We start from the raw sequence: 21,619 nt of genomic DNA, 5'->3' as shown, positions 1-21,619 counted from the left end.
CTTTTTGTTTTTTTTAGACAATAACTGCCAAGTGCAGTTACTTTCTTTCATGGGCTGGGTTAGCCCATCATGGGCGGCCCATCTTCACAAAGAAAATCCATCATATGCTGCAGTGAAATTGGATAAGAAGGTGAGTCTTAGTGAGCTTAAAGAGCTAAGACGTTCTCTTTCATTCTTTCTTTCGAAATGGAAGCAAGGATGACTTCTTTGACTCACTTTCGACCGATCCACCTGGGCCAAGGAAGCTGAAAATATCTGAACCAAGGAAGTTGGATATGGGGGAATCACTTCACGATCCTTCTAATGATTAACCATTGATTGTTTTGTGTTTTTTTTTTTTTTTTTGATTCGGTCTTGAGACGTTTGGTTATTTCCGAGTGCGCCAAAGGAGTCACGGTAGCCGAACATTGAGGCTTGGCGACAATCCAAAGATCTTTTCCGACGGAAGAGAAAATGGTAATCCAGGGAGAGGCCGGGCGCATCCTACTTGGAGTCGTGTCACATAGGAAACTCGACGGGATGCTTACAAATACCAGATACTCTGTACAGGTGATTGTTCTTTTCCCTTAGCTTTGTGGGATAGAGCGAAGTCTTAAAGATGGGGATTGCAAAGAATGTTGTCACATGCAAATTGGGTTAGCCCCTTTCTCGTTGCATGATTGCCGATGGTCCTTAAGACTAGTACAGCTTAAGGCTAGTACAAATTACCAGCAAATCCGGAGTTTATCGGGCATTATATCATATTTTAGCGAGACAATGCTCAGGATTTCCAGAATGCAATGTCAGGCTGGAAAACCCAAACTTATCCTGAGATGGGCGAGGGAGAAAATTTAGCTTGTAAGGTACTCAGGTCTTGATGGAAGGAGAATTGTGAATGGAGTGAGTCGTGTATGACAGCAACTTCATGTGTGTTACTGGTCGTTTCATGTTTGAAACATCGGTCGCTAGGGGCCTAGTGCAGGACCTAGTCGAAAGACACTAATGACAGCTTTCAATGTCAACACACGAGAAAAGGCAACTAGACAAGTGCAATAAGTCCGCTAGGACACTGTGATATCTTAGGTTCGATTGGTGCTGTTGTTTCGTGAATGCACGACGACTTCACAAGCTGCACATTGGAAGCGAGAGTCAATGTGTCGGTGTCTCTTTATCTTTTTACACATTTTCCCCAACCAATGTTAGTCTTAGCTGGTACGTGCTATGTACAATTCCTCACCAGAAAGATTTTCCAGTTCAACTACATTGTTTTGATCACTAAAACACGCCAATCCCTCTACTTCTCTCTCTTTCTGGTGATTAATCGATCACACAATTACATATGGAGACCCACATTACATGTGCAAAAGGAGTTGGTGGGTGTGTCGACCTTTTTATGCTCAAACTCATCTTATTTCAGGGCCAGCTAGGAGGACAAATAGAGGGAGAAAGAAGGAAAAAAAGAAATGTTAATTTCACCAAAAAGCACTTTAATACCCTTAAAGTTGCACCATTGACCCAAAAATACCTTCGATTACAGTTTCGCCCATGATGTCCTTCTAAAATCTTACGTGATGTTGTTCATACATGCTGCCATGTCGATTTTTAATGGCCATAACAAATGATGCTTTTGGGTCAATGGTGCTAGGGGTGATTGGTTCTCGGATGGCCAATGGAACTGGTGGCATATTCAGTTTTTTTTTATTCGTCATTAATGTTCAAGACGAAATTAAAGATGTTTTTGATAATAAATGTGTTTCTACAATCAATTAATTACGTGTAACATTGAAAGCAATTTGTCACAAGATTTGGTTAGAATGATCAACTATTGTTGTGTTTTGATTTGTTCTTGTCATCTTACTCACGTGCATAAATAAACATAATCGCTTCAACCTTGAAGAGCTTTCCTTTATGAAATGGAAGATAGATTAAGACTTTTATACAGATAAAGAAATTAAAAAAAAAATCGGTCCGGTCAAGGTGGTCTAGATAAACAGTTTCACATCTAGAATCGGAAATCGGATCGGTGCCTCTAAGAACCGACTGGAACCGATCAATCCCGGCGATTCCTTCTGCTCACTCATGAACGGCGCAAGTTCAAGGGTATAAGATTGGGACATTGATGTTTTCATAGGAAAAGTTCAGCTTTTTTTGGTGAAATTTAAAAGAGAAAAAAGCACAAGAGAAAAAGGCTTTGTCCCCCACAAGAAACGTCTCTATTAAACTACTACCATGAAAAACGAAACACCACACTTGTGGTGGGCAACCAAAAACGGAGCGTAGTTTTTGGGAGGTGCTTGGATCACTTGAAAAGGCTTTTGTTTCAGCTGGGCCGTCGGATCGAGCGACCCGGTGGGGCCCGACGATGACGTGGACCGCGAAGATTCCCCTTCTCGAGCTTCTGTTTGTCTGATAATAAATTGATTATATTCTGCGCTTCGCTTTTTTTTTCCTCTTTTTTTCTTTTTTTTTTTTTTTGTGGGGAGGTCGCGCGAAAAGCTCAGAAAGAACCGCACTACAACGTAAAAGTTAAAACGACAAATACGAGGAAACAGGGAACGCTATCGTTTTCGAACTAAGAAACACCCCCTCTGACCAAAAAAAACAAAACAAAAAAAAAGAACTAAGAAACACCCCCCCAAAAAATTTGAGTTTTCGAGGAAAACGAAGCCGACACGACACCCCGTTTTCGATTACGATGGCAGTTTTTTTAATATGGACGCACACGTATCGCCTTGTCGTGCGCATGGGACCCACGCGTTGTCAGCTTGTGACGTGGTCCCTCGCACTAACCTCACTTTCTTAAGAGTTGATTTTGATTACGAGCCGCTCCCCATGATTCTTTAGAATAGATTAGTAGTTTTTCGAATTTCGAGGTAAAAAAGTAGAGAGCTGCTTCTGGTGTAAAAAAAAAGAAAAAGAGGTGCTTCTGAAAAGATGTAAGGATTAATCCCGCTAAAAATTACAAACTAGTATCATCACGCATTTATCTTAAACTAATTTGCATCTCATAAAAAATCCCAAATCGGTGCTCCACAAAACATTTATTTCAAACCCAATTTCCATACCACAAAACATTTCGAACGGATTCTTCATAACACATTTACCTCAAATCTACCCACATTGGTGGGGGGCGAGCGGATTTGGAGTCGAGGGTACTGGTTGGAGATTTTTCGCGAGACGGAATCTTATTTTCTAGTAAATGTGTCGTGAGAGCATCGGTCTGGGATTTTCCAACGGTATTGACCCGAAATTATATGGCCGAACTAAACGAAATGGGCATTAACACTCAATGGTCTTTCTTATTGACTCATTGCCTACTCGAGAAGTAAAATAGTGCGAAACGTATAAGCATCACTTGGGTAAAATTTCACTCTTCGAAAGCATCGTGAGGATGCGACGAGAGTAAGCCAAAAAGCTTCGGGGGGGCATGTCGTTGCTTCTGTTCTTTCGTTGTCTCTTTAGAAATGAGATTTGTATATGGGGGTCGGTAGCATGTGTATAAATAACTAGAGATTTTATTAATTTATCAATTAATTAATCTATTTATTTATTTTATGATTTGTAAATTTAATCGGAAAGACTCGGTAGTGGATGCTTGCTTGACTTGACTCGAACTGGATGATAGAGCGATGATAGGTAACTTGACTTGACTTGACTCAATTGAATCATCGAGGACAATTACTAAGTATTGGCATCTTCACTTACGACAATTTGAGATATTTTACCGCACTAGTGATTAATTATTAAGTAGTAACATTTTGCTCTCGAGAATTCTATCGTGAAATTACCATTTTTAAAGGTAATAATTAACTACAAGTACCAACGAGTTACGACCGTTACAATTAAAGAGTGAATTCCCTAAAAAATCCCAAACTTTAGGTCAAGTTTCAAATCTGTCCCAAACTTTTTTTTTTCTTAAAATAAACCCAAAACTTTAAATTTTGTTCCAAATCTGTCCCGAACTTTGTTTTATGTAAGAAAAATCAGCAAATTTCAATTTATTTTCAAAAATATACCCACATGATCCAGTTCCAACTTGACGTGGCACTTCCACGTCGATAACAAATCCACATCAGCAAAGTAATGGGGCGATGGATACAGGCCAACGTTGCATTTCCACTTCGATAACAAATCAAACCCAATAAAAATAAACCATTCTAGGATATGAAAGTTAGGGACGATAACAAATCCACCCAAAAAAACTTTATTTTATTTAAAAAGAAACATAATTTTTAGGTTCAGTCTAAATTTGCTCCGAACTTTTCTTTGCCAAAAAAAAAACCCCATTACTTTGTTAATGTTGATTTGTTATCGACGTGGAAGTGTCTTGTCTAGTTGAGACTGGATCACGGGGTATATTTTTGAAAATAAATTGAATTTTGGTGATTTTTTTTATACAAAACAAAATTTGGGGCATATTTGGAACTGTACTTAAAGTTTGGAGTTTTTTCTAAGATAAAAAAAAATTTGGGGGCAAATTTTGGGACTAGACCTAAAGTTTTGGATTTTTTCTGAGACAAAAAAAATTCGAGGTAAATTTAAGACTTAACCTAAAATTTTGGATTTTTTAAGGAATTAGGCCGTTTTTTATATGCATGTACACGTATCGCCTTGTCGTGCGCATGGGACCCATGCGTTGTCAGCTTATGACGTGGTCCTCGCACTAACCTCACTTTCTTAAGAGCTGATTTTGAATACGAACCGCTCCGATATTTTACATTTTTTTTTTTGGACATTTGATTTCTAACTCACGCTCCCATGATTGATTTGAATAGGTCAGTAATTTTTCAAATTTTGAGGTAAAAAAGTAGAGAGCTGCTTTTGGTGTACAAAAAAAAGGTGCTTCTGGAAAAATGTAAGGGTTAACTCCGTTAAAAATTACAAATTAATACCATCACGCATCTATCTTAAATTAATTTTCGTCTCGTAAAATATCTCAATCAGTGCTCCACAAAGCATTTATTTCAAACCCTATTTCCATCCCACGGAACATTTCAAACCGGTATTTCATAACACATTTACCTCAAATCTATCCGTCATTTATAGTTTCGGATTTGGTGTGACGGGCGCGGTTACTAGTTGGAGATTTTTCGAGAGATAGAATCTTGTTTTTGAGTAAATGTGTCATGACAGCATTGGTCTGAGATTTCCAATGGTATTGACTCGAAGTTCTAAGGCCGAACTAAATGAACGGACGCGCTAACACTCGATGGTCTTTCTTATTGACTCAATGCCTACTCGAGAAGTATAATAGTGCGAAACGTATAAGCATCACTTGGGTAAAATTTCACTCTTCGAAAGCATTGTGAGGATGCGACGAGAGTAAGCCAAAAAGCTTTGGGGGGCATGTCGTTGCTTCTGTTGTTTCATTGTCTCTTTACAAATGAGATTTGTATATGGGGGTCGGTAGCATGTATAAATAACTAGAGATTTTATTAATTTATCAATTAATTAATCTGTTTATTTATTTTATGATTTGTAATTTAATCGGAAAGACTCGGTAGTGCTCTCGACGTTTGGCAGCATCAAAAGGACGATGACGGTTGACTTACGTACTGGCGTGAATCGAGCCAATCGAGGATCCCTGTATTCGAACCAAGATATTTATTTGAAAAAATAATCAGTATATTTATTAGGGTATCGTTCATGAGTGATAGAATATTTAAATAAAACGAGAACAAAAAGTTTGATTACACGTTTCGACAGAATATTAAATATATATATTCTTATTTAATTTAATTGCTTAATTGGTGTGATAGGATGCACAATATCCTAATGAAATGTTGTTAAAGGACATAAACCTAGGAACTACTATTTACCGCCTGTGTCTGCTGGGTAACGGAAGAGAAAAAAAATGGGTGGTACTTTTTGTTTCGATCTGGGCAATTTCCAAGGGTACATGGATTGTCGGGGCCAATGCCAATTTTTTTTTTATAAATTTCTTATTAAGTGCCATGGATTTTTCTTTTCGAGTTTGTACCTCTAACAATTATGATTGGGATCGCGCATAACATTCATAATGGCTCGGATGGCATTACCTATAATGTACCCCACACCGTTCGTTTGTGGAGTTTATATGATATTTATTGATGCGTTTGTTTGAGTAAAAGAGATTTTCAGAAATTAGTTTGCCAGACTTTTACGTGTTTGGTTTGTTGCAGTTGAAAATTATTTACTGTCAAAGAAAATATCAGTGCCTAAAGTTGGGGGAAATGAATCACCTAATCTGAAAAATGGGATGATATTTTTCTATAAAGTGAATTCCAAGAGAACATTTTCCTTTTCATCATGAAATTTTCTCCGAAACAAACAAATCCTTTACACACGTATAGTTTCTCTCCATCTCTTGGTTTAAACTTTTGGGATCGGATTCTTTCAACATTGCATCAAAGCCAAAATCTCCCTCAAATTATCTCGCGTGCACACCCCCGGTCCGTCAAATTCCACACGCCGTTCCTAATTCAACTCTTCGGACTTTCAAACGCCGCCGGCATGAGCTCGGTTGAATGGCCCAGAACAAAACGCACAACACTCGAGATAAAACCAAAAAAATTCAGGTTAAAATAAAAGCTCAACAAAAACCATATATACCATAAAAAGAGAATGCATGAACATTCCACACACCATAAAGTAAGGGCTTGATTTAGCACATAATCCCACATCAAATCAAGAGAGATTAATGAGTCATATGCCCTCTCTCTCAAGTGCGCAATAATGTTCCTGCCATACATATGGTCACCCTCTTCCTCCTCCTTCATAGCCCCCCAAAACCATTAATTTAATGCCTGTCCTTCCTCAATTCCTCATATAAACCAACCCCCTCCGCCTCAAACCTGCCCAATCCCATCCTCCTCCTGCCCCACCACCTACACACACACACACACCCTCTTCTTGTCCTAAAGAGAGAGAGAGAGGTCCCAAGGTGTGGAGTTTGTGACAGACCCACCTCTCCAGAAGGTGTAATTCCACAGAGGGAGAGGGGGGAGGATGGATGTGAGGAAGATAGTGGTGGTGGTGGAGGAGGCGGAGGCGGCCAGGACGGCGCTCGAGTGGGCCCTCCGCAACCTGCTCCGCTGCGGCGATGTGATCACCCTCCTCCACGTCTACTCCGCCGCCGCCGCCGCCGCTGCCCCCGCCAAGTCCAGGAGCAGGAAGAAGCTGCGGCTCCTCCGCCTCCGGGGGTACCAGCTGGCCCTCTCCTTCAGGGACATCTGCAGCAGCTTCCCCAACGTAAGCTCCCCTCGTTGACTTCGGTCCTTCCCCCCCGCCGACGTTTGCAGAGAAATGGGGGGTGATTCTTTTGTGCCTTTGTTGTTTGCAGACCAACATAGAGATCGTGGTGGCGGAGGGCGATCAGGAGGGCGCCAAGATCGCGTCCATGGTGAGGGAGATGGGCGCTTCGGCCCTCGTCGTCGGGCTCCACGATCAGAGCTTCCTCTACAAGTAAGCCCCTCCCTCGTTCTTGCTCTGTCCCCGAAACAGAGCTCGTCGTCTGCAGAAATCTGAGCCTGCGCTTGATGGGTTTTCTAGCTACATTCGATTTGATTACCCTGCAAATCACGAAGCTCCATTCTTGTGCGGCGAATTGAGAGAGAAAGAGAGGGAGAGGGTCCAAGAAACGTCAACCTACCGGCGACGAACGTCCAGTTGAATTATCAAATTCGACCACCTACTCTTCGTCTTTTCCTCTGGGTTTTTCCGTGGCTGCATGCTTGACTTGACTCGAACTGGATGATAGAGCAATGATAGCAGGGCGCAAACACTTTGTTGACCATGTGTTTGTGTGCGCATTCGTACATTCATTTCGTTCTATTTTCCCCCCCTAAAGCTTCTATCATTTTAGGTTCCATTCTTTCGAGGTTCTTTGCACTCATGGTAAGATTTTATCATAATTGCAAAAGTTGAATTTTTTTAATTTCGATAGAAAAGCAATAAATGATTTTCTTTCGCTTAATAAAAGAGGGGCACGTAAAAAGCCTTCCACGAATGAGTGGGCCAATGTCGGACCGCGAAAACGAGATAAGACAAGGTACAACGAAAAAAGCTCGGATTACAAGACGACACGACCCGTTGATTTTATACATTCGTACTTTATCGACAGGTTTTTATTGATTGTCAGATATCAATTACTCGGCTTATAGAATGAAAATGACTGTTTTAATGCATCATCCCCACAAAACTATGGAAATCGCCAGATCCTACTGCTCCGTTTGTCTCTTAAAAAAATCAAAAATTTGAAAGATATTTTCTTAACTTTAATCGTTGTTATCGCTTACATAAATGAACAAATGAAAAAAATATATTTTCATCGTCCTCTAGACACAAATCGTTTCTGATAACAAAAATATTTTTTATTACATAATTATTTCAAGTGATACAAGTTATCAATTTTAGGAAAATATTTGTCAAATCATTTATTTTTTGCGAAACAAAATAATATTGCTCTAGAATGGTTTTGACTGAGGCTAAGGGACTTGGATCATGGAAGACGGCCTGATCGAAACTGATCAGGACTCACGTGTTATGTTCATGGTGGCAATCAAAGCCAGGCCAAGGCATTGTGTATTGGGTTCCACCACCATAAAGGTTTTGTCAAGTGGGGTTTTGGCGAATTTCCATCTGAACTCACGTGTTATGTTATGTATATTAGCACTGTTTGTCCATCATATTACTATCGATCGGCTCGTCCGAGAACCGGAGAAGAGCCGATCAATTCGATTCTTGTTCGCGGGATAAAGAAAACCGCATCGAGATCGGAGCCGTGATGACTTCCTAATTCGATCGATCATGAGTCATACAGTTGGTCTCGGCAATTACTCGAGGAGAAAAAAAAAAGGGTGAAATGTCGCCGTGTTATGCATCGAAAAGGCGATGAAGAGTCGCTGTAATTACAAAGCTCTTTTATTGCAATTAGGTGGCCTGCTAATTATGGAAACTGGGTTTGGTGAAGCATCATGCAGAATCCCAGTACCTGCAAAAGGCGAATGCATTGATTTTTCTTTAGGGTGTTTCAACTGCTCAAAAAACTTGAAACCAGACATTCTTGTTTTGGGCATGTGTTGCAGGTTGGCCATGACCAACGACACCATCGCAAGCAGCTTCAATTGCAGAGTTCTAGCAATCAGGCAACCACCTCCTTCCCCATTCAGTAGCACCAAGACTCGTGCGATTACAACGGACGCTTCGTCGATCAACTTGGACTTTTCCCAGGTCGATATGGCCCCGCTGGAGTAAGATTTCGTCCCTTAAAAGTTCTTGACTTACAATGAGCAGAAAAAGAATCCTGCTCTTTAGGACTTCTTCTCAGATGAGCTTCTAACCAATGCATTTGCTCAAATGGACATATTGCAGCCTACCCGATATACATCCGCCTAAAATCCCTTACCGGATATGCCCGAATCCCTCGGCCATCATCTGGAGATCGAGGAAACCCAGGAGAAGACGAGGCGGTTCTTCAAGATGACCCCATCAAAGCTGGTTGAACCCATTTACACACAGATCTCTCTCTCTTTTTTTCTTTCGTTTTTTTTCCTTATTCATTGGAGAGTTGGGATGGACTGGGATATAGTTCTGGTCCATGGTATGATCCTCCTCTCAACTCACTCTCACAGATGACACAATACCCTCAGATTATAGAAGACTGAAAATAGATGAAAATTTGACACTAAACCCTGCTGTTTTGAGTTCAACAAGAACAAGCTTTTCGATCGATGAGCTCATCTCACTTTCCTTCTTTCTCTGTACATAGCCATTTAGACTCTTCTAATCTGTCTCACAGTTCATCTTCATGGTTCATAGCTTGAGGGTCGGTACTCTGACATTTGCTAAGCAACTGACCTCTCTGTTTCGCGACCGACTCCTGAAGTGTGCACCGGTAAAATGGTGTAATCGCATGGCAAGCAGCGAACGCTTACATTAACCTGCATGCACATACGTCGGAATGTGCTAAACAACGAATATACACGTCAGTGAAAGCATTGCCGTTCGACGATGCCTTGGAGAAAGTTGAGTTTTGTTAGATTCTGCTATCGGATAGAGAGTTCAATCCTGTTCTCTCTCAAAGGCAAGAATAACGGGAAGGATGTCATGACCAAATGAGAGTCTTCTCAAACTCTTGGCCAAGAAAGAAGAACAACTCTTGTAAACTCTTGCCTGTTGGCTTAATGATTCAAGAAAGACGGATTTACGCGCACGATACACGCTCGATTCCCCGGTCGTGTGAAGTATGAATACATTGTGTTCGGGATTTGCTTGTGTTACAGCTTTCCTCCTTTTGATCCATGAGTTTAATGTATCATTTACTAAGTATGCGAAATTTAGTGTAATGCAGTTCTTTGTAAAATTGAGTAGTAATGACATCGCAAGAACATGAATTTCCGTACCTATTACAACCGAGTACTTAAAATTTTTGTTTGCTCGATCAAGTAAATCGGCTTTCAAATGTGGGTCAACATGAAAACTCTGTTAAAATCGCAGATGCAAAATACTAACATGGATATTAACGCAATAAATAGTCATTGACTATCTACATTGGCATCCGATTTGACTACTCAAGATGATACCCCATCAGTATAGACCTGTTGCATGGCTAAAATCATCCAAGTCGGCACTTTCTTTCTCACTTTCGTTTAGGTAAGTGACCCGCATCACTAAGGGTGTGCATGGCACCGATTTTGTGCCCGAAAATTGATTCTGCTCAGAAATGATTCTTTTTAATTCTGTGCCCGAGAACTGTTCTGAGCATTTGAAGGCGTTTGGTAACGGTTCAAAATTTCCATTCCTATAATAGAAAAAGAACAGAAATGTGTTTGGTAACGGCATAAAATTTCTTTTTATAAATAATATTTTTAATTATTTTAATATTTCTTTCTTTCTTTCTTTTTTCTTTTTTTCTTCTCCTCCTTCTCGGCCATGGCCGGCGACCGGCCACAGGCCAGGGCTAGCGAGGGCTGGACGCTCATCGGCCTTTTCCAACCCTCGCCCGAGCCGGCGAGGGCCACCCTCGAGGCTCGCCGCCCGGGCCACCCTCGAGGCTCGCGGCCCGGGCGAGGGCCGCCCTCGCCGGATATGGCAAGAGCTGGATTTTCGCCGCCACCCTCGCCCAGGCCGCAAGCCTCGAGGGCGACCCTTGCCGGCTTGGGCAAGGGTTGGAAAAGACAGGCAAGGGCCACGCCGGCCCTCGCCTGTGTCGCCGGTGGCCGAAGAATGAAGAAGAAGAAGAACGGGAAAGAAGAAGAAGAAAAAAAATAATTTCTTTTCCAATTCTAATTCTTGTTCCCAGAATTTAGAAGTTACTTTTTTTTGCTTATTGATTCTGTTCGAAAACTGGTTCTGAGAACAATATTTTACAAATTTGTGCCCGGAAACAAAAAGTTTACCAAACGGATTTATGTTCCAAAACTGATTATTGGAACAAAAGAACATAAATTTTCACTATTTGACAATCTTTACCAAAATTTTTTTTTTCACTATTTGACAAGTTGTCAAACGGGCCCTAATTATGCTCGAATTTTGCTGAGTAAGCCAATCATGTCGGGCAAAATCATAGTACATGGAATTTTTATTTTTTATTTCGATGGAGGCCTCGCATTGAGCAAATTTGAAAAGTCGAGGTACTTAATTAAATGAGACAAAAATTTAGATAGCCGATTGTAAGACGGATAAAAGTTCGGATACTTATGCCATCGTTACCCTAAATTGATGTATCGCGACATTTTATTGCCACATAAATCTTACAACGAATACGAGAACAAGAAAAATTGCCATTGTTAGGAACAAGCAAATGATATAAGCAATTGAAATCGATGAAATGAGTATTGAATCCTGAACATCTTTCGGTAGCTTTCTTTGCTCGGTAATCCGTGCAAAATGTACTCCGCAGGACTCTCGATCAAAATTTCATACATCCGGCGATTGGAATCCGGGTATCTCCAGCCTCTTAAAAGTAAAGAAACAGAAAAAGGAGAAAAAAAAAAAAGAAAAAAGGCGCGAAGAGACAAATTGAGCAAAAATGATTTTCCTATAGGCAAAAACAAAAAATGGAAATAAAAAAAAAATCCAAAAAATGGCCTCGACCGTTTTATTTGAATTTGTTAAAATCGGAGTTGAAAAGAGCTGAGTGGAGCTGAAGCTCAGAGCCAAGCGCACGAGCTGGGCCTTGGGTGGAAGGGGCTCACCAGCAAAACTGAAAACGAAGCAAAGCCACACTCGACTCGACTCGACTCAGCTCAGCTCCCAGTCCCACAAACCCTTATCCCCCCCGCGCTCCGAGTCAACTCAGCCGCCGATCAATTCCTCTCTCTCACATCTTATTATTGGTTTTCCTCCTCGTCTTCTCCTCCTTCCTCCCTCGTAGTTCACGGCTTCACTCGGCGTCGCAGCGGCACTCCAACTCAACTTCAACCTCAACTCAACTCAACTCGACCGAAGCCGCCGCCGCCGCCGCCATCGACGTCGAGCGCACCGCCGCGAGAACCACCCCCGCCGCCGCCCGCCAAGATCGCCGCGGCTCCCTCGAGCTGATCCCTCTCTCTCTTCGCGGCTTCGATTCGGCTCGGTCGTTCTCAGCTTCAATCTCCCCCGTCCTTCCTTCCTTCCTTCCTTTCCCTCCCTCCTGTTTTCCCTCCGCTCTGCAAATTTTCCCGGAAAATCGAAAGCCCCCCCGATCCCTCGAACCCCTATCTCTCCTGAAGCTTGGCGGATTGGGGTCTCTCCTGAACCTATCTCTTCCGCTTCCTTGCTCGCGTGAACATCGCCCCGCTCCTGGAGTTAGTGAGTGAGTGAGTGAGTGAGTGAGAGTCAGTCGCCATGGACGGGGGAGCGCTCTCGGTTGCGTCAGTCGAGGTGACTGCGCTCCGGCGGGATCGCGAATCGAAGCCCTAATTTTCACCCTTCCGATTTCGCTCTTGACTGTTCTTGTTTTTGGCATTCGTTGCGCCGGGCTATGAGCTGGGCTGTCGCCGGCGCTCCTCCCCTACGGTTCGGTTTCGCGTGAATTTCTCGGTAAGGGGCTCCTGCTGCACCCTCGTCCTTGGGTCTTCTGCACGACCGGAAATGTTCTTGCTGTAAAGTTTAGAGCTTGTTTTGCGGAGTGAGTTTCAAGAGCGATGCTGGTTCAAGAAACGTGTTGCCCAATTGACCGCTTCGGTTTTTCTTTTTCTCTTTATGTGTTGATTCTGAAATTGCGCTGCAACTCTTGTAGACAGGAGCTCTTGGTGGGAAGACGACGGCGAATCCAATGGACTGGAATGTCAATAATGCGTACAAGACTTACAAAGGTAAAGATCTCTGGGCAGTGTTCCGGCGGTGGTTGTTCTTTCGTGCGCTTATGGTGGTGGTCTAGTTTGACTTTGATGCGTGCCGTCTCTGACTCAATCTTTCGAAACCCAGACTTTAAAATCTCGGGTGCCTTTTTGGGTTTGCGTGTAGACCCGAAAAGTTTCGGAGCGGACAAATTACAATTTGATCTTGTGCATTTTAGATACCGCTTTGCGTGAGTACGGATCGTGGTTTCCCTGTGCTTTTATGTGGGAGCATGACTTCCCCTTGAAGTTTTCACAGTGCTCGATAGCTCGGCGCAATGTCCGTGTCGTGATATTCATTTTCGTTGGTATCAAAATTTCACCACTTATGTCCCCAAAGACTGAATCACTATCGGTGGACTTGTCGACCGCATTCTAAGTCGGAGCAATGGACTCGAATTTTGCTTGCATTATGAGGGACCTGATGAGGGTGTTTTTGGCTCAATGACATGTCAATGGCCACGCAGAAAAATTTTTGCGGAAGGTCTTTGTCTATTACTTTATGCAGTTCACGGCACTTCTACATCGAAGATCCATCTTCTTTACCTAAGTCCCTTTCCTCCTTCTTGTTTCTGCTGAAGCAATTTAAATCATTTTGGTCCTATCCTCCTACCTGTGATTCTTTGAACTCAAATAATTTTGGACGATGAATTTTTCTGTTCCGGAAAGGCATCACTTTTGTTTTTGACTAGGTTTATGATTTTCTTATTCTTGTTTCCTGGAATAGATATGGAACCGAAATCCGTGATGGACATAGCACTTCTGCCGACGATTGATCCAATAGATATTGGGCTGGGTTCTTCAGAAAAGGGAAATGCTATTTCTTCAGCGAAACCGAGAAAGAAGACAATGACATCGGTCTATCTCAAGTACTTTGAGACTGCTGCTGATGGGAAAAGTAGAAGTTGCAAATTCTGCAGGCAGAACTACTCCATTGCGACAGCCACTGGTAGTTCCTGTATTTCAAATTCTTCTCTATAATTGGCTGATAGTGATGCAGCAAAATCACGTAGTTTAGGGCTCTAATGTGTGATGTTTAAAGCCATCATTTCCTTATTCCTCTTTAGCATCATCAAGACAGTTTCTTGCTAACATGTGGTCCATTTTATTGAGGGAACATGATCAAGCTATTCTCCAGTTATCTGTGTGGTGTAGACATTGATTTTAGTCGCTTCTTTTTATGTGACAAGCACAGCAATAGTAGAGGCCATAATATAGTGGCGTATTAGTCAAACTATCTCAACCATCTATCCTTTTATTGGTGAAGGAAATTTGGGGAGGCATCTTAGTAATCGCCATCCGGGTTATGACAAGGCAGGGGATGGTCTCATTAATTCAGCCTCTCAGCCAGTAGTCACTATTGCTAAAAAACCTTTGCCCCAAGGGAAAACATCCATGCAGGTGGATTATGATCACTTAAACTGGTTGATCATCAAGTGGCTCATTCTAACTTCTCTACCTCCCTCAACCTTGGAAGAGAAGTGGCTTGTAAATTCCTACAAATTCTTAAACCCCTCCATACATCTCTGGCCTGGAGACAAGTACAAAGTGGTACTTCGCGAAGTTTTTAGGAGCATGCAGGAAGATGTTAAGGGGGCTTTGGAGCAGGTTTCTTCTAAGATTTCAATCACCCTCGACTTCTGGACTTCTTATCAAAAAATCCTCTATATGAGTGTCACTAGCCAGTGGATTGATGAGACTTGGTCCTTCCAGAGGATGCTTCTTGATATTTGTCACGTACCTCATCCTTGTGGGAGCACTGAGATCTACCACTCCCTGGCGAAGGTTCTCCAAAAGTACGAGATCGAAGGAAGAGCCCTCTCCTGCACCCACGATAACAGTCCAAATGCCTTGCATGCTTGTCATACACTGACAGAAGACTTGGATGGTAGGAAAATGGGGCCCTTCTGTTATATTCCCTGTGCTGCTCGTACTTTGAACTCGATCATTGATGACGGATTGAAAACGACCAAGCCGATACTATTCAAGGTCCGGGAGTTTGTTCTCGAGCTGAACGCTTCTCCGGACATCTCAGACGATTTCATTCAACTGACTGCTGCTTATCAAGAAGGAAGTTGGAAATTGCCACTCGATGCATCACCACGCTGGAGTGGCAGTTACCAGATGCTTGATATGGTCCGCAAGGTACTATTCCGTGATTTCCTGTGCAGTGTGAGAAAAATGTGAAAGGGGCTGTTAACGTATAATCCAATGAGTATGGATTGCAACAATATCAGGCCTTGGTCTTGCCTATGATTGCTTTTAGGCACATGGCAATGTCTATCCTTGTCTGTCTAGGCATCTAAACACTAAACCATAGTTGAAGATGGAAGCATTGGATAGAAGTACAGCTGAAAAAAGAAAATTTTGCCCATAAGATGGACCCCTTTCATTGCTAGAGTAAAAATCGCATTATATTTTCGTCTTTTTGAACAATTACCATCACTCAGCATCATTAGAGAAGGTATATTTCTCTCTGGTTAACAAAATGGAACAATCAGATAGAGCTCATCACGTTTCTCTCTGGCTTATATTAGTTTAGGAATTTGGCAAAATTGTGCAGTGAGGTCACATTACGGTCCAAATTTCTTTTCATCCTATTTTTCTCCTGCAAAAGTCCTGTATTCACATTGTCTTCTTTTTGCCGGTGCTTGCAAAACACAGGCTAGTAAGGCTATGGATGCTGTAATCAGAAAGTACGACGAAACTCTAGGTGGTAAAGTGCTGCTGAGCTCCGCGGAGAAGAATGCTGTGAGCGTCGTCCATGCTTATCTCGAGCCTTTCTACAAGACCACGAACAACATATGCACGAACAAAGTCCCCACTGTCGGGCTGGTTCTCTTCTTCATGGAGCACATATCTGAGATGATCACCTCCTGCCGAGAGTCGCGGCACAACCCAGACTGGCTAAAGAGCATGGCAGAGGAGATGGCGAAGAAGTCGAGGAGTTACAGCGGCCAAGTCTGCAACATCTTCACTTACATGACGGCGATTCTGGATCCCCGAATCAAGAGCGAACTAATTCCCGAGAGTCTCAACTTGGATAATTATCTAGAAGAAGCAAGAGCCTACTTCATGAGAAATTACTCAGCTAGCCATTTCGCGTCTCTGGCTAGCACATATGGTCCTCACGAAGTTGAAGACGGAGGAAGCGTTTCTTTTGCGGAGGAAATCGCTCGAAAGAAACGGAGGGCGAGCATGAACGCCACGACCGATGAGCTCACTCAGTATCTATCGGAACCTCCCGCGCCATTATCAACCGATGTCTTGGAATGGTGGAAGGTCAATAGTACACGGTATCCCCGTCTCTGTCTCATGGCCCGCGATTTCTTGGCCGTCCAGGCGACCTCGGTTTCGGCTGAAGATATATTCTGCGGTAAGGGCGACGAGATAGATAGGCAGAGGTATACGATGCCGCACGATAGTACCCAGGCTCTACTGTGTATAAGGTCATGGTCTCAGTGTGGGATCAAGTTGAAGTACAAGTCGACCGAAATAGATTATGAGAGGTTGATGGAGATGGCCGCCGCCGCCGCAGAAAACAGCGGCCCCAGTATCGACAAGAAACCCAAATGATCACAAGTAACGCAACAATGTAGGAGAGAGAATACTTAAGATAATGCCCGAAAACGCGTTCCTGAAAGTGACATGATACTTTCGCATCCTTAAGCAGGGAAAACCCTTAATCTAACTTTTTTTCCCCCTTTAACTTAGGTCTCTGTTGTATCAAAGGAGAAAATGGTGTACTCATACGAAGGAGAACTACCGATTGATGTAAAGTGTTGATGTTATGTGAATGCTAACCCCCAAGGAATACTGAATATTTCTCGTGCTCCTGATGGTACAAGCTCTGCTTTTACCCGAATCGCTTATTATTCAAAGCGCGCATCCTGTGTTTATTGTTCAAAGCGCGTATCCTGTGAAACGCTCGCCGCCCCGTCTCAAGTTCATTTGCCAAATGGGAGAGCTAAAGAGTAAACGACACCATCTCTTTAAGACCACCAAGATTTACTCATCGAGTTCATAACCAAGTAACCGAAACAGAATTCGACAATGTATTCCCTGCAAGTTCCACTCACCTTACCATAAATAAATAATGATATCAAAAATCGACCAACCGATGGATCTTTGACAAGCTTAACAAAATCATCAGTATTTACAAAGAATGGACTAATTAATTACAAGACATTATCGTTACTTCCAATATATAAGCACAAGTAAAATATGTGCAGCTCAGCTTTTACCAAACAAAGAAAAGATGAGCTAGAAAGGGAACATCATTTAGAAACTAAGAGCTACAACGAAAAACTAGAGTCAGCAAAACATGCCACGCTTATTTCTGTTGGTGCACGGCTTGAGTGTCCAAACGGAAGCAAGAGATCTCCCCATTAGCCAGCCTATCGGGCGCCAAAATTGTGGAATTACTGCTCCAATGACAAGTCTATATCCATAACTGCTCCCTCCGATATTCTCGGACAATCACAGGCACGCTTGTTGGAGGAATCTGCGACCATAAAGATAATGTAAACAGAGAAACTTTCCATAGCACCGTAACTATGAGCTGGGGATTATGATTTGGATAGCATCATTGAAAGATTCTACTACGATTTGAATTTGAACAGTTCAAGGACTACATACAACTTACCATGCCATAATCTGTGACAATCATGGACACATATTCTGAAGGAGTAGCATCATACCTATTTGAGCATCACATCAAAAAGCCAAAAATCAAATCAACCTATAACGGATGACGTCATTAGACTTCCTCATTCCAAAAACACTGAAAGCTTACATGAGATTCAGCGATTGAAGATTTTCCTTATTCCGCAAGTTACCCAAATAATTCACGTCCATTCTTCCAGGAACCTCTAAAACAGCATCCGGATCACCTGAAAGCAACTCAAGAGTATTCACAAGGTGATATTATGAGGAAATTATAGGAGGGTAAAACAATCATAAAAGAGGCCAAAACGTACCCAATTCATTGAAGCAAATTGAATCCAGCTGCACTCTTTCGTGAAATTTATATGCTTCGCAGCATATTATAACGGGAACACGGAAAGCATTAGCAACCATTGCCACACTTGCAGTTCCAACCCTCGAATATACAGTACCATTAGACAATACAGAGGAAGCCCCCAAGAAAACTCCAGTCACTTCATGCATTATATAAGAAACTGCATTTATATGTGTATATGTACAACTCAGCCCTTTGGCTATCAGCCTACGTAGTAATGATTGGCCCTCGAGTTTGGGGCGCGAATCAATTACCACTACACGGAACTGTTTCCCAATTTCATGGGCGTACAACAAAATCATCTCAACAACACATGATGCACCATATGTAAGAAGAACATCCCCATCTCTGATCTTAGTCGTGGCGTGTCTGACTATTACCTGGTCAGCCACTATAATCTTCTCATTTATAAAGCGATCTATATCGGAGCAAAGGGAAGCCTTCGCTTCTGATTCAGAAATAGATAATGGTAACTTGGCAATTCGATTCTTTATGAATCTAATTGCATTTCCCATGCTGATTGAAAGTGGTCTGCACTCAGTAAAAAACGAAACATAGCTGCTAATTTTTGCTGTCAAATCTCTGTTGAGACTTTTTTCAGGTGGCGTTACATAGTCTTTGATGGCCTCTTGAAAAGCTTGCAGCATTGAAATACAACGAGCATTGCCCCCTGAAATATCTCCTGCTAAATACTGTAACCCAACCTGTAAATTACATGAACAAGACTTAGCAGGACATTGGGCATTCACTTGTTTCTGTAGATAACTACTCAGTACAACTTTGTTGCATAGAGGTCACATCAAAATAGAACCAAGTGGTGACATCCATTTTAAACAAGAGGACATAATCACCTCTTAAGACACATAGGTCCCCAATATTGGTGCTTAGGAGTTGCATAGCAGAACTGATTTTCATTACATGCTGCACATCTCGTCTAACAATATTAAGGGTTTTGCTGAGATCTCGACGATATACCAAGATCCACCTCCAAGAAGTTCAGGAAATACAAAAAGCACTGTGTTCTTAGAAGTAGTACCTTGTAAACAGCAGGATGCATAGGCTCGAGTTGAAAAAACTTTGACTCGAGATCAGGAAGCTGTGTTCCCTGTTCATATTGAGGCAAATGTCTAAACAATTCAACTCTATTTCTAGCTTCGGTTTGATTGACAACAGCTCTCCTTTTAGCCTTTTCCACCCGACTCTTGTCATCAAATTGCATGCGTGGAGCAGGGGCATCTTTCTTCCTGTCCTTCTCCGGTGCACGGTCACTTCCTTTCTTCTCAGAAGCTGCTACAGAGAGTGCAGCTGAAGCAGCATCTTTCTTTTGTGTGGGCTGCTTTGATGCCCTAACAGAAGCGACTCCGCCAGATGCAGCAGCAGTGGGCTTATTTCCCTCACCTGCAACAAAGAATTTCGTTTGAAATGAATAGGCTGCTTATAAGTTATCACCAACGATAAATTGTAGCCAGGAAGCAAGACTGATGCTTGGAGCTTCGAACTTGAGTAGATGTTATACTCTTTCTATTTCTCCTTACAACTCAAAAGGCCTTTTTCCATTGAGGAGAAGCATACCAAGTGTCTTCAAAATTGTTAAAAAAGATAAAAGCAGCCTTAACCTGAAAGATGCCTCCTAATAGATTATGCTCCAGCTCAAAATCAGATCTGAGCAGTATTCCCATGCATGTTATGGGTGCATTATGCATTAATCACGCAAAGCTAACCAATGTGAAAACTTGATTCCAAGTGGTCCAAAATAAAGAGGAGTTTGACATCTGCAATTCTAATGGTCCACAAAGTAAAGGTCATAGAAATAACCTTTTGCAGCAGCTTTTGCAGCTCGCTGAGACTCCTGCAAGGCACGCCTTTCAGATTTTGTAGTTTTCGCCTTCAGCGACTTTGAACTAGGGATTGCTTCATTTTTCACTTCCAGAGCACTCCCCTCACTCTTCTCTGCAAAAAGCCATGAATAAACAGAGGTGCATCAGAGATGAAGATTAGCGATATATAAATGGGCAGAGACACCTTGGAAGGTCTTTTTACATCACAACAAGTCGATATCATTTGTATATAATTATTTTCCCAATTCCCCCAGCTAACTGCATAGTTCTAAAACATGACCTCCAGACCAACCTGCCTCCCACATCACTTCCCATGACACCATACCAACTCGGCACCCAACAGATCAAATGGAATTGGAATCTGCAGAAACTAGCATACGTTATGGCATCACGCTGCCGCATCGCCGATGACCCATCAGGGACCAAAGAATTGGTAAACGAGCCAAAGATAGAAGCACGCGACAGACAAACTGGACTTGTCCTTACTGCTTATAAAGCTCATTCAAACGCTGACATGCACGAATTTGCAAATGTTGTCGGCAAAAAGCAATCTTCTCGCACAGAACCATCCTCAACAAGCTATTGATTCAAGGACACAAATATTAAAGACAAGATAACGCATCAACTGGAAGACAGGAAACCAAAACTCACCGGTCGTCTTCTTCGCATTCACATCGGATGCAACAGCCTTCTTCGCATTCGCATTGGACGCGAGATCAGCGGCGGAGACCGCATTCACGGCGGTCAAATCGAAGCCCCCGCCGGGGAAGCTCGACGCGAACTTGGCCGAGTTGCTCCGCCGCAGCCACGACTCCTCCGAGAACTCCCCGTCGCCGATCAGCCTCCCGCTCGACGGCGGCGACGGGGCCGGCGACGAGGTGCCGAGGAGGGACTCCGCCGGGTCGTAGCTCCCGACGACCGGCGAGTGGCCCGCGCGCCGGCGCGCCGGCTCCGGCACGGGAACGGCCGGCGTGCGGAAGGCGGGGAGGTTGTCGGAGAGGTGCCGGGGCGGCGGGATCATGACCGGGGAGAGGGAGTTGCCGGCGGGGGAGTTGGAGAGCGGGGGCGAGGAGCTGGGCTCCGCCGGGTAGGACTGGGACCGGGCGGGCGGCTCCGGCGGGGCGTTGCGGGGCACGAAGCCGACCTGCCGGACCTTGGGCTTGATGGCGGCGGCGTGGGAGATCCGCCGCGGGTCCATCGCCGGAATCACCCTCTGGCCGGCGTACGGACGATCGGTGCGGGCGAGAGAGGGAGAGGGAGAATTGGGGACCAAGGAGGGAGATAGAAAATAGGGTTTTGAAGAGTTCAGAGACGTGAATTGACCTATGATCTTTTGCGGGTCAAACATAATCATATACCATATAGATTATTCAAATTGAGGAATATTGTTTACTATAAATAACGAACCTTTCCGTGCATAAAAACGCTACAGTAATTTTAGATATATGTGACCAAAAAAAAAATTTAGATATACCGAGATT

The 21,619-nt window shown here is 43.0% G+C and overlaps 3 protein-coding genes across 5 annotated transcripts; 2 read left to right on the top strand and 1 right to left on the bottom strand.

Moving 5' to 3' along the window:
* The first annotated feature begins 6,743 nt into the window (after nucleotides 1-6,743).
* On the top strand, nucleotides 6,744-10,167 carry LOC115676653 (uncharacterized). The gene is made up of 4 exons (XM_030599596.2): nucleotides 6,744-7,209; nucleotides 7,301-7,422; nucleotides 9,045-9,209; nucleotides 9,331-10,167. The coding sequence occupies exons 1-4, from the start codon at nucleotides 6,967-6,969 to the stop codon at nucleotides 9,440-9,442; spliced, it is 642 nt and encodes a 213-aa protein (XP_030455456.1). The 5' UTR covers nucleotides 6,744-6,966; the 3' UTR covers nucleotides 9,443-10,167.
* A 2,700-nt stretch (nucleotides 10,168-12,867) lies between these two features.
* On the top strand, nucleotides 12,868-17,103 carry LOC115676649 (putative AC transposase). 3 transcript variants are annotated; one of them, XM_056318972.1, is made up of 6 exons: nucleotides 12,868-12,981; nucleotides 13,185-13,256; nucleotides 14,008-14,229; nucleotides 14,548-15,425; nucleotides 15,945-16,875; nucleotides 16,995-17,103. In XM_056318972.1, the coding sequence occupies exons 2-5, from the start codon at nucleotides 13,217-13,219 to the stop codon at nucleotides 16,854-16,856; spliced, it is 2,052 nt and encodes a 683-aa protein (XP_056174947.1). In that variant the 5' UTR covers nucleotides 12,868-12,981; nucleotides 13,185-13,216; the 3' UTR covers nucleotides 16,857-16,875; nucleotides 16,995-17,103. The 3 variants fall into 3 exon arrangements, with proteins under 3 accessions (XP_056174947.1, XP_030455451.1, XP_030455452.1); XM_030599591.2 differs by having other exon boundaries at nucleotides 15,945-17,103; XM_030599592.2 differs by having other exon boundaries at nucleotides 12,902-12,981; nucleotides 13,181-13,256; nucleotides 15,945-17,103.
* Nucleotides 17,104-17,377: 274 nt separating this feature from the next.
* Nucleotides 17,378-21,469, bottom strand: LOC115676650 (uncharacterized). Its single transcript, XM_056318973.1, has 7 exons — nucleotides 20,790-21,469; nucleotides 20,116-20,250; nucleotides 19,337-19,698; nucleotides 18,260-19,004; nucleotides 18,076-18,172; nucleotides 17,926-17,980; nucleotides 17,378-17,784 (listed from the first exon to the last, which is right to left on the bottom strand). The coding sequence occupies exons 1-7, from the start codon at nucleotides 21,334-21,336 to the stop codon at nucleotides 17,722-17,724; spliced, it is 2,004 nt and encodes a 667-aa protein (XP_056174948.1). The 5' UTR covers nucleotides 21,337-21,469; the 3' UTR covers nucleotides 17,378-17,721.
* Between the last annotated feature and the right edge of the window lie 150 nt (nucleotides 21,470-21,619).

Source organism: Syzygium oleosum, unplaced genomic scaffold, assembly GCF_021117445.2.
Source record: "Syzygium oleosum isolate NSW1041296 unplaced genomic scaffold, Sole_v2.1 Sole_v2.17, whole genome shotgun sequence".
Taxonomy (NCBI): domain Eukaryota; kingdom Viridiplantae; phylum Streptophyta; class Magnoliopsida; order Myrtales; family Myrtaceae; genus Syzygium; species Syzygium oleosum.
The sequence above is the reverse complement of the archived record's forward strand: the minus strand, read 5'-3'. Positions and strand labels throughout refer to the sequence as shown.

Excerpts from the sequence above, each read along its gene's own strand:
- LOC115676653 (XM_030599596.2), top strand. The coding sequence starts at position 6,967 with ATGGATGTGAGGAAGATAGTGGTGGTGGTGGAGGAGGCGGAGGCGGCC. Across the intron at positions 7,210-7,300 it reads TCTGCAGCAGCTTCCCCAAC|ACCAACATAGAGATCGTGGT; the intron begins GTAAGCTCCCCT and ends TGTTGTTTGCAG. Across the intron at positions 9,210-9,330 it reads GTCGATATGGCCCCGCTGGA|CCTACCCGATATACATCCGC; the intron begins GTAAGATTTCGT and ends GACATATTGCAG.
- LOC115676649 (XM_056318972.1), top strand. The coding sequence starts at position 13,217 with ATGGACTGGAATGTCAATAATGCGTACAAGACTTACAAAG. Across the intron at positions 13,257-14,007 it reads TGCGTACAAGACTTACAAAG|ATATGGAACCGAAATCCGTG; the intron begins GTAAAGATCTCT and ends TTCCTGGAATAG. Across the intron at positions 14,230-14,547 it reads CTCCATTGCGACAGCCACTG|GAAATTTGGGGAGGCATCTT; the intron begins GTAGTTCCTGTA and ends TTATTGGTGAAG.
- LOC115676650 (XM_056318973.1), bottom strand. The coding sequence starts at position 21,336 with ATGGACCCGCGGCGGATCTCCCACGCCGCCGCCATCAAGCCCAAGGTC. Across the intron at positions 19,005-19,336 it reads TGCATCCTGCTGTTTACAAG|GTTGGGTTACAGTATTTAGC; the intron begins GTACTACTTCTA and ends TGTAATTTACAG. Across the intron at positions 18,173-18,259 it reads AATTTGCTTCAATGAATTGG|GTGATCCGGATGCTGTTTTA; the intron begins GTACGTTTTGGC and ends AGTTGCTTTCAG.